A 12,026-nucleotide genomic window follows, 5' to 3' on the forward strand; every position below is an offset into this window, starting at 1 on the left:
GTCTCCTTGTTGTCACCCTCGCTGGCTCTTTTGCCGATGATCGTAAATCTGTGTCCTCTGCTTACCAACCCTCCTGCCAGTGGCAACAGTTTCTCCTCATTTACTCTGTCTCCCCCCACCCACCCCCCGTGATTTTGAACACCTCAATTGAATTTCCCTCTTAACATTCACTGCTCTAACAGTCATCCCATTCTTCCTCCTCTTGGTCCATGATGTGTCTGGCTTGGGGAATGGGCTCCATTCTTGAGGTGGTCTAATTGCACCAAAAGCAAATGCATTTTGCCTTGTTTTTTTTTTAAACAGGTGCACAATCTAACACAAATAAATCTTAAAAACGTTCAAACGAGTATTTTACCTTGGTAACCTGCCAGCCATGTTTTTGCTTGTAGCTGGGGGCCAAGGTGAGAAGCAATTCTTGCAACCTGAATATGGAACACAAATGTCATTTTTTTTCTTCATTAAAATGCTAATCGCGATTATATTGATGTTGGGTTTATTAAGAATAACTGATTATAAAAATTACAAACAGGTACAAGGAGGCAAAGAAGACAAGGCGTGGTGGTGGGGGGTGGAATCATATACCTCAACACTTAATAGTCGAATCGACGAACAGCCGCGTTTTGAGGGATGTACGTTATTAGAAAATGTCCAAAGGCGCGTTGTAGTTCCCAAATGAAGTTATTATTTTAATTAAATTTAGACCCGCCCTTCCCAACCGTTGTCCAAGCAGAATGACCCCAGCGGACGAAAACCGGCCGCTCGCTAAGCCCCGCCCACCGTGGTTTTTGGAGGGAAACTCTGTGATTGGTCAGGACGCACCGTGCGTGACGTCACAATAGGGTTTCCCTTGGATACGCGCACGCGCAACCCCTCCCAGGTTTTTGAACGCCCGCTCCCACGCGCGCTTTTTAACGGTTTTTTCCCTCTCCCTCGGCCGCAGCTAATGGCGGCCACGATGGTTGGTGGAAGCCAAGAGTCCTGGGTCTCACTTTGCAGGGAGAGAAGCGGCGGCGATGCACTTTGCGACACTCACCTTCCTGCTTGCCCACCTGAGGGCGCCGGCCGTGGCGGGAGAGCCGGTCTCGGCCGCGGTGGAAGCGGCTGAGGGGCGGCGGGCCGTCGCCGCGGGCAGCGGCAAGCCGGAGCTCGGCGGCGGGGCCCGCGCCGCGGCCCCCCTCACCCCGACCCCCCTCACCCCGACCGCCACCGCCGGGCTGCCAACCTCCTCCCCCATCGTCCTGATGGGCTCCACGCAGATCGCCGTCAGCGGCCCGGGGCACCCCGGGGAGGAGGCGGCGGCGGCGGCCCCGGTTTCCGTCGGCAGCGGGGCTGAACTCATCGTTGTCAACTCGAACGGCACGGAGGCCGACAGCTCGGTGCCCATTGTGCTGAGACCCGGAGACGAGATCATAATTGCGGGCTCGGACACTGTCCGGAGCGACGGCGGCCACCCCGCCGTGCCGGGCGGCCGGGCTGAAATCATCATCACCGACGCGGGCAATGCCACTTTCGCCCCCATCGTCCTGGAAGAGGGCGATGAAATCGTCGTCGCTGATTCCAGCGGCGTCGAGGCCGTGGCCGCCGCCTCCGCCTCCATCGTGCTGGGCAACCGAACTGAAATCAAAGTTGCCGGCTCGGGGGCCGGCAAATTCCCCATCTTCTTGAGCGACGGCACCGAACTCGTCGCCGAGCACTACTCCGAAGGGGACGAGGTGGACGGGCCCATCGCCACCCTGGCCGAGAGCCCGGCCTCGGCGAGCGTCACCCGGGGCGAAGCCCCCGCCGCGGCCGGCAGCCAGAGCGCCGAGGCGGCGAAGGGCCTGACTCTGCCGCCCAGCCCCATGGCCGTGGTCATCTCGCTGGACAATTCCTCCTACACGTGGGCGATGTGGAGCCCCTGGTACTGCAACTGCCTCAACAGCAGCATGTCGCGCATAAGGGGCATCATGGACAAGGACACGGGCATCGTCCTCCACTACAAGGACTACCAGCCCAGTTATTTCCAAAGGCAGCCCTGCAGTTATGAAATGTGCGAATGCAGCAGAGAGGACAAGCAGTGCCACTTGGCCAATGTTACCTGCTTAGAGCCTAACCCGTACAACTGCGTGTTGAACGATATTGCCTACCAAGAGATTATGGACTCCAAGGATTATTGGAAGAAATTGAAAAAGGGGGTCCAGGCCCTTTACTACAAAATTAAAACATTCTTAAAGAAAAATGCAAACGAGGAGACGTAGCCAACGAGGTAAGAGACTTGGCAGAGTTCACCAACCCCTTCCAGGAGACTTGGCAGAGTTCACCAACCCTCCTTCCCGTCAAAGATAACAAGTCGCACTTTGAAGGTTGAGTTCAGTTTTGTACACTAACAAAGTGTGGTTACCCTCTTGGAAGTTTTCATCCTCTAATTTTTTTTAAATTCATTCGCGGGGATGTGGGCATCATTGGCCCATTCCCCAGTTGCCTTTTGAGAAGGTGGTGGTGAGTCACCTTAATGAATCCAACTGAGTGGCTTGCTGGGCCATTTCAGAGGGCAGTTAAGAATTAACGACATTGCTGTGGGTCTGGAGTCACGTGTAGGCCAGACTGGGCAAAGATTTCCTTCCCTAACGGGCATTAGTGAACCGGATAGGATCTTATGACAGTGTGGCAGTTTCATGGTCACCATCACTGAGGCTAGCTTTTTTTTCCAGATTTATTTAACTAATTGATTATAAATTTAGTGGGAATTTAAACTCATGTCTCTGGATCATTAATCCGGGCCACTGGATTACTGGCCTAGTAACAATCATGATGCTATAATTTTACTGAGGGAAGGGCACTTCTTACACACCCTGGCCTTTTCTTCAAATGGTCAGTCCTGTGGCCAATCATTTATATTTTTTTTAAAAATCCAGAAGTTGCAGCACAGATGCTCGATCTGCTTTGATAGTGGGAGCTCTAGGAAGCTCCATGATCTGATGCCTCAAGAGAGGCACATTTTAAACACTCCATTGGTAAGTTTCTTCATGCGTAAAGGTTGTTTTTTGAAAAATTATTTTTGTTTAAAACATTCCAGGAGTGAACCCTCATTTTAGTGGAGAGAACAAGATGGTGATTTCAAAAAACTATTTCACCGGTTTTCCTTCTTCTGTTGCTTGCTGTTAGTGTTTTGACAGTTTTCATTCCAGTGTGCAACAGGCACATTCTACACATCAACACAAAACTTCAGCCAATTTAAACATCCATGTTATATTCAACCTGATCGAATCTCAGTCAGACAACACTTGGAGTTACTGTGCACTGTTCCGGTTGCCATATTATGGACAGGATATCGAGGCACTGGAGAAGGCAGTAAAGATTTGCTGGAATGATAATCAGAACCAAGAGGTCACAGCTTTCAGGAAAGATTGAACAGGCTGGGGTACTTTTCTCTGGGAAAGAGAAGGCTGAGGGGCGATCTGATAGAGGTCTTTAAAATTATGAAAGGGTTTCGATAGGGTAGACATAGAGAAGATGTTTTCACTTGTGGAGGGAATCTAAAACCGGGAGCTGTAATTATAAGATGGTCACTGATCAATCCAGTAGTGAATTCAGAAGAAACTTCTTTCCCCAGAGAGTGGTGAGAATGTGGAACTCGCTACCACAAGGAGTTGTTGAGGGGAATAGCAGAGATACATTTAAGAGGGAAGCTGGATAAACACATGAGGGAGAAAGGAATAGAAGAATGTGGTGATCGGGTGAGATAAAGAGGCTTGTGTGGAGCATAAACACTCGCACGGACCTGTTGGGCCAAATGGCCTGTTTCTGTACTGTTAATTCTATATAATTCTATGAGGTGACACAGGAAGTGTGATGATAAAATCATGTACAGATACAAATCTTTTTATACATACTCATCAATCTCCTGTGGGGTTTCAAGACCAAGTGTCGTCCTCAAATGACACCAAGGCATCATTGAACCAGCGTACATAGATGTAATTCCAGCCCCATTTTATTTTGAAATCATTCTTCATTTCATATAATTTATAGCTAAGTAACAAAACTTATGGCCATTTGGGAAGCAGAGAAGTAGAGTTGGTCTGAGCATAGGAACAGGAATTGGCCATTTGGCCCCTCAAGCCTGTTCCACCTTGAGTTTCTTCATACTACGGGACTGGCAGATGTGAAACAGGTGCTACAGTGCCACCATGGTGGGAGGATGGAATTATTGTATAACACAGGTTCCAGTCTAAATGTGGGAGCAGGCGTTTTGAATGGTAAAAGTAACACAAAATTATGACAGAAGAACGAACTAGTATGATAATGCATTTTTCATAACCTCTGAACATCCCAAAGTACTTTACAAGCCAATGAAGTACTTTTGAAGTATAGTCACTGTTGTAGTGTAGGAAATGCAGCAGCCAATTTCTACACAGCAAGCTCCCTTAAACAGAAGTTAAATAATAACAGATAATCTGTTTGAGTGATAATGGTTGAGGGATGAATGTTGGCTTAGGACACTCCTCTCAAATACTGCCATCCACCTGAAAGGGCAAACGGAGCCTCGGTTTAACATTTCTACCAAATAATGGCACCTTCGACCGTGCAGCACTTTGCGTTTAAGATGGTCTGTCACTTTAAGGGCAGAAAATCAAACTGCTTTTAGTAAATATAGCCCAAGGATACACCGGGTTTAATTGTTGTTTGGTGAGGAAATGTTGCTGGTTATGCTTAACAGTATTGAGCTGCTGTTCCAAAGCACGTATCATTTGTTTTGTATCCGCATCAAAGTGATACCACTGGATTGTGATGAGTCTGCTTCTGCTGAAATGATGTCTTTAATATATTATTGTTGATGACTCAGAGAATATACTGTTTTATAACAATAGGTTTATTATTCCATGTACCACACAATTTGTGATCTAGTCTGCTTTCCAATGACTGATTATGTTGGTTGTGTTTCTATTTCCTACATTCTGGAATATTTATCAGTGTCTCGAAGATCAAATTGTATGACAGTCATTTTTCTGTGGGAACTGAATGAACCATAGAAGGAGAATATAATAATCTCCCAGATTAGGTTAATATGTTCCTTTACACATGAATTCAGTTTTTTCTTTTTTTTTTAAAAAGTCCAGATGGCAAATGACATTCAGTAAACTGGAGAGAGGTATCAGGCAGTGAGCAGCTGTGGGTAGGAGAAAGGGCTGAGCAGCATGGGATGTCCTGAGCTTTTGGATGGGGTCTAAGGATTTGGCACATCTAAGCTTAGGACCCTGGGGTTTGGTAGCACTGAGGCAGGGGTCCAATAATGGGTTTCATCTAAAACATATACACTCAAGAAAAAGGTTCCAGAGTTCCCTTTCCTTGTTTTCCATTACAACTCTGAATTAGAAATTAAAACTGAAAATGCTGGAAGTACTCAGGAGGTCAGACAGCATCTGTGGAGAGAGAGAGAGAAAGACAGGTCATATTTCAGCACAATGACTTTTCATCAGAACTGGAAGATATTAGAGATGAACAGACAGGTACAAAGCAGGGAAAGAACTAAAGGGAACAGTTTTTGATAGAGTGGAGGGCAGGAGCAGTTAAATGCCAAAAGTGATGATGGTGCAAGGCAAAATGAGATGATAATGTAAAGGAATGAGATGGGTCCAGAAGAGGTGTAAATAGTTACAGTGGAATAATAGAGGGGATGAAAGTATGGGAAATCTGACTATGGCAGACCCCACGAATACAGACCACCCTACTGTCCATGCACTGACAGAAGATCCCCACCCCAAGCAGCAGCTCACACCTCCTTAACTCCTAGTGGCTCTGGTGCAGCCATCCTCCAGGACAGAAAGAGAGCCAATTTAATATACTGTATTTGCTGCTCACAATGCAGTCAACACTGCAAAGACAAAATGCAGAATGGGTGAGCACATACGCTTTCCATCCAGTGGGATAGCAGTCAGAAGCAAGAATTCTGGTAGGCTCTTCCCCTGTCTTCTACCTGGTGACTTATTGTACTATTCCATTAACCTCTGGGTGAAGCATTCTACCTGATTTTCCTTCTTACTGTGAATTTCAACATTTGTAATTTTTCTTCCTGGTGTCTAAGTCTTCACCATGGTGACTCATATTTCCTGGATCAACTTCTGTGGTAACTGAAAATTCCAGTTTGGATGACCTTCAAGTCTCCTCCTTTCGCAAAGGATAGGTTGCAATATTGTTCGAGGAGAACTTTTTAAAAAAAAATGTAGTATTTTATTTGTGTTATACTGCATGGATATCCTGCCGTGTTGTCAGGTTGTGCGTTCAATTCCCATCCTAGACTTGAGCATAAATTCTAGGCTGACACTCCCAGTGCCAGTACTGAGGGTGTGCTGCACTGTCGGTGGTGCCATCTTTCAGATAAGACATTAAACCAAGGTCCCATCTGCCCTCTCCGGTGGAAGTAAAAGATCCAAAGGTTACTACTTCGAAGACGAGCAGGGGAGTTCTTGCCAGTTATATTCTTGCCAGATAAATATTCCTGCCTAATATTTATCTTTCAATCAACTTCACTAAAAACAGATGATCTGGTCACTTATCTCATTACTGTTTGTGGGAGCTTGCTGTGTTGCCCGTTTTCTACATTTACAACACTGGCTATGAAGGGCTTTGGGGCATCCTGAGGTTCTTTCTTATTTCATTGCTCATCCAGCTTTATTATAGAACTGTATCTAGGATGAGATGGAGAAGTAGGAGAAGGCTTGAGTGAAGCTTATATACCAGCATAGATCTGTTGGGCCAAATGGGCTGTAAATTTCTATGTAATTCAATGGGTCATTTTCATAATAAATGAGAAGAAGGCCTCCTCTTCCCAGTTAAACATTGTCAAATTCTGATCCTGATGACATATTCTTGAAGGGTTTTTAATGCTGAAATTACATTATTGCAGTGTCATCCATTGTTAACATTGCTTGGTTACTAAAACCATTGAGCCATTGCTGCACCACATTACAGAGATTAACTGGGAGGAATTTTTTTTTTTAAAAAGAATGCAAAATAAGGACTTGTAACACATTACTTACTGGGAAGACATGCAGCAGAGAAAAATGAGGATACAGATGTGAGATAGGTAACAGGCAACAGCAGGCAGTGATGCCCTCTACTGTCAAATAACCTACTAACACTTGCTGTTGAGGCTTACACCTGAAAAATGGCACATGGGTGAGTTACCTCCAACAAGAGGGAAGTAAACGAGGTGAATATTGGAGGAATAAAAGGATGCTAATTGTTGTTCTAATAATAGAGGGGAGGATTCTCAAGCCATTTATAAAATGTATGAATTGTGCACTGGTCTTCCAGTCATTCTGGTTAATCTGATGCTGTGTGAACTGCCTCTATTCTCCCTGATTGCAATGCTAAATGAACTACTGCTTGATTTTCCTTTATCTCGATTTTCCCAACAGGATCAGTAGGCCACTAACCTCAGCGTCACTAATGGGAGAATGTGTTGGGCTACTACAATTATCCTGCAGACTTTTACTGCTGTGTATCACAGAGCAATTCCCTGCACTATACTTTATCAATTAAACAGGATATCAATTAACATTGTGCTTGTGAGTTTTTTTTTGCCACCATTTTGAAAATCAAACCTGTGTGGAATGGAAGTGCTGGTTTACCAGCAAATAAAGCCCTTCAGTCTCTCTACTCTCTTTCACTTCACTGTTCCTCCACATAGATGCAAGATGTTATCTAGGTAAGTGAACCACTGGACAGTAATCAGGAGCAGGTACTCTTGGCTGATTTGTTGAGTCACTGAAGCCAATCATAGTTGCTATCAGCCAGACCAGAATCAAACCAAATGATCTCTATGGCTTAGAAGCACACTGTGGTTGTGGATTTACTTAATGAGTTACTGTTTACCAATATATCTGAACAATAACTCAGGTTATGCTAGCAAGGTACTTGAAAATATCAGCTTAAAAATGGTGTTGCTGTAAATAATTTTAAAACCATCGCCCTGTACTGGCTCTCAGAGCACTATACATATGTACAGTGATCCTCATACATTGGATTTCTACTGGAATGTCATTAGGGATGCCCGCGCCACCTAGAAGGAATCACACTCAAACACCTCATAACTATGTACGCAGATTGCATTTAAACCACATTACTACAGAAAATTGCACTTAAATTACGTATGCAACCATGGTAGTTATTTTGCACTCAGTAAGGCCCACCAATAGATTAACTGACTTTTCATCCCATAGATACATTTTGGCACAGCTCTATCTAAAAAAAGTGCTGTAAGATCTTTAACATCTATCAGAACCGACAATTTAACACCATCCCCTAAATAGAGCAGCTTCTGTTTTGGTTGTGTCGGCATCACAGACTAACATCCGTATTTCACCAACATGATGATCCAGTAAGGTAGCACCTTCCTCAGTTCTGCCCAGATTACACTGAGTGGGGTTACAGTTTCTCAGAGAAAATTCTCAATCTCAGCCATGACTTTTGGGATATGATACAGAACAGAGAAGGGAACCAACCAGTGGGGCGTCACAGTGGTTAGCACCGCAGCCTCACAGCTCCAGCAACCCGGGTTTGATTCTGGGTACTGCCTGTGTAGAGTGTGGGTTTTCACCGGGTGCTCCACAGCCAAAGACTTGCAGGTTGATAGGTAAATTAGCCATTATAAACTGCCCCTAGTGTAGGTGGTAGGGGAATTGAGGGAAGGTGGGGATGTGGTCGGAATATGGGATCAATGTAGGATTAGTATAAATGGGTGGTTGATGGTCGGCACAGACTCGGTGGGCCAAAGGACCTGTTTCAGTGCTGTATCTCTAAATAAATAAATTAAAAACATCTCTGAGTGAAGCCAAATCAAGCTCAAGACTGGCAGGTGTCTTGGTTCAGGGCACTAGTGGTACGTCTGCCCCGAAACTCAAAGCCATTTGCTTTACCTTACTGTTCACATCAGGTTGCTTATCCTTCCAGACACAGGTGGACTCAGCACTCCTGGGCTGCTTGAGGAGGTGAAATAAATGAGTCACTGTTCCAAAGCTTGTTTTCTATCCAGTGAACCAAACTGGAAAACGTGTGTTTGAACATCAGAGGAGGACAAGATTGAGCTGAGCTGTGCTTTCCTCCCACAGATGGCTTGCCAACATTTGATGTCTTAGCTCAAATAGTGACTTGGGTGTACTGTGTACATGGAACTGCATCTTCAGGACAGAAAGGTGGGAATATAAAGTATTTTAAAATCAACCCACATCTAATTTGATAGACCATTAAGAGCTGGTATTTCCTGATAATGTGTATTATTGTGGAGTGCTGACATGTGGTTTGTGCTGGTAGAATAAAGAGACAACACTTAGGAAAGCAATTCCGTCAAAGCTCATTCATTACAACAGACAAGAGAGCATGAAGCCCCTCAGCATAAACAGAAAATTATGATACTGCAATATGTACAGCACAGAATCCACTTACAACTTGTACTTCAGGTGTCAGAACATGTACTGGAATTTTCCTATACTCTCAAGTCTAAGATCAGTTAATCAATCCATTGGATCACAAATCAGTCGTAAACTAGCTGGTCTGTTTATCACAGCATAATATCAACTCAATTTTTATTAAAGGTAGCAGACAAATTTGATTGAAACACTATAGATCCTTAGCAATAATGTGCAGAGTTCTTCCCTGTTGCCAATCCAGTCTAAAACCATGAGACCTTTGAAATCAAGCCAAACATTACCATATACATGCTTGCATTATTAAAGATGATTTGGGCCAGGAAATACACATACTACACAGTCACGGACAAGGAATAGACCAGCTATCCGTCAGTGGACATTCTTTAAAAAAGGGTTTTGCTGTGTTTTGTTTCAATTTGGACAGCCCAGCTGTCAGACACACACGCACAAATAATTGTTTTTGTTAGTCACTGAAACTATTAGAAGCACCTCCAATGCAACATCCCAACAAATAGAAGCAATACAGTCAAACTGTTCGGTGGCCACAACTTTCAACTCTTTTACCCCATTGTTTGAGAATGAGAACAAAATGGCCTGCACTAGTACCGCCGGAAGTTTCCGCACAGTGATTCACTCAGTGAATACAGCATGTAACTGAGCCACAAGTCCCCAAATCTGTGTAAGGGAAGTTACTTTTGGCCTCAGCACATCTGGAGATATAAAACAATAATGAAAAAAAAAACAGGTTGTTCTTGGTCCTGATCCAGTGACTTCTGCTAAGTGCATGATCTGCGGGTGGGGGACGGGGAGGGGCAGCTCAAAGCTATCCACTTCCTGTGGGCATTTGTTTCAACTTCCATCCCAGCTGGCATAAAAATGGGCAAATTTGCCATGTGGCCTGGAGGTTGGGGTTTATGATAATGCACGTCTGAACTTATAGCATTGTAGATAGACAAAAAGGATTTTTCTGGTGGCTGAAGTTGTGATAAGGCATCATCATTAGTGATCCAACATGCTATGCTTTAAGTGCACAGAATGGACTTTTGCATTAGCAGGAGGTGACTGTCCTGGAATAATGCAAGAAATTACTGGGTGCTGTGATGGTCAGACTGTAAGGTCAGCCTGGATAGATGAACCAAGATGGGTTGAATGGCCTCCCCAATCCTTATCTAAATTGCGATCCTGTGAAGTGTCACTAGGGATTTGGCCACAATTCTCTCGCGTGGTGGATTCTCACTATGAACTGCACTCATATGGGGAAATGTTGAACGCAGATCTGGTATCACGCTCGCTCACACACAGGCATGCTTGTGTGCATTATCACAACTTGAGTGGGATAGACAGGAGTCTTGATACGACGACCGCCATAGCTAGGGAGACCTAGGCAGGAGATGGAGGGTTAAACTAAAATGGTGGCTGTCAATATTCCTCAAGAGCAAGCAGCAATCTGCTTTAAAAATGTGCACTAAAAAATATATATATTTTTTTTAAAATCACAAGTTACTTGAAAGGCTACCGACCTATTTGGATAGTTGGATCACGAGCGTCTCGGAGTGACATTCTGTCTGGAGCCCTAAAACTGTCCTTGGTGACAAAAGAGAAGCTAACAATACAGTATTGGCAGGCCAGCAGGATCAGCAACAGCTGTCTGTCCAACAATAGTACTGAAGCTATTTACATGATGGGAATAGGGACAATGGGTTAGTGGCCATCACACATAGGCCCCATGACCTAGATGTTGTACAGATTGTGATCAATCCCTTTAGGTTGTGATAGTCAGTCATTTAGGTTCCCATGTAGCTCTAGGAAGGAGCCAGCACAGGCACAATGAGCCAAATCACCACCTTCTGCACTGTGTCATACATGGCATGGACTCGATGGGCTGAATGGTGTCCTTCTGTGCCGTAAATAACTATGATTCTATGATTTGACACTACGTTTGAGGACCATTGAAAATTCAGGCCCCAATGCCCTCGAGGCTTAATAGTAAAGCCAATAGTTCCTCAGTCACATTCCTAACATTACAATACTTCAACCCCCTTTAGCGAGGGGAGGAGAGAGAAAATTAATCAGAGCACACTTCAGACTCACTCAGCGGGCCATCGCCCAGTCTTCCTGCGCTGGGGTTAAAGTAGCTCCTCCAGGCTGGTTCTCCAATGGCGGGACAAGTTTAGCTGGTGGGAATCTCAGGTGCACAGGTCACTACCCAATTTGTGCTGAGTTAACTGAGCCAGTGGTAGAGCACTAAACTAGACTCAAGCCCAGAGATAGCGAGGCAATATTTGGCCAGGGCTTCCCCCACACACACACAGACCCCACCCCCACCTTCCTGACCCAGTGACCACTGAAGTCAAGGTTGTGCTTCACGACGATGTGCAGCTTGCCGAGACTCACTGTTGGAAGGACACAACGGTGAATAAAGGTTACTCCAGAAAGGTACTGAAGGGCAATCACTCCCCAGCAGGAGTCAGCACCTTAATAAAAATCCGCACTTCCTTAAAGTGAAAGCACTGGCTTCCAATATGGCAGTTAGTTTTGGGCAGTAATTGTGCAGTGACCTCACATAAATACCAAAGGTTATTTTCGTATGCAAGGAAACTTCACTTCAAGGTGTGATTT

The 12,026-nt window shown here is 44.9% G+C and overlaps 1 protein-coding gene across 1 annotated transcript; it reads left to right on the plus strand.

Annotated features, from left to right (window-relative positions):
* Positions 1–880: 880 nt before the first annotated feature.
* Positions 881–7,539, plus strand: LOC137356712 (uncharacterized). The gene is made up of 2 exons (XM_068022418.1): positions 881–2,245; positions 7,398–7,539. Exon 1 carries the CDS (start codon positions 1,014–1,016, stop codon positions 2,235–2,237), a length of 1,224 nt encoding a protein of 407 aa, XP_067878519.1. The 5' UTR covers positions 881–1,013; the 3' UTR covers positions 2,238–2,245; positions 7,398–7,539.
* The last annotated feature ends 4,487 nt before the right edge of the window (positions 7,540–12,026 follow it).

Source organism: Heterodontus francisci, chromosome 46 (assembly GCF_036365525.1).
Source record: "Heterodontus francisci isolate sHetFra1 chromosome 46, sHetFra1.hap1, whole genome shotgun sequence".
NCBI classification, from domain to species: domain Eukaryota; kingdom Metazoa; phylum Chordata; class Chondrichthyes; order Heterodontiformes; family Heterodontidae; genus Heterodontus; species Heterodontus francisci.

Excerpts from the sequence above, each read along its gene's own strand:
- LOC137356712 (XM_068022418.1), top strand. The coding sequence starts at position 1,014 with ATGCACTTTGCGACACTCACCTTCCTGCTTGCCCACCTGAGGGCGCCG.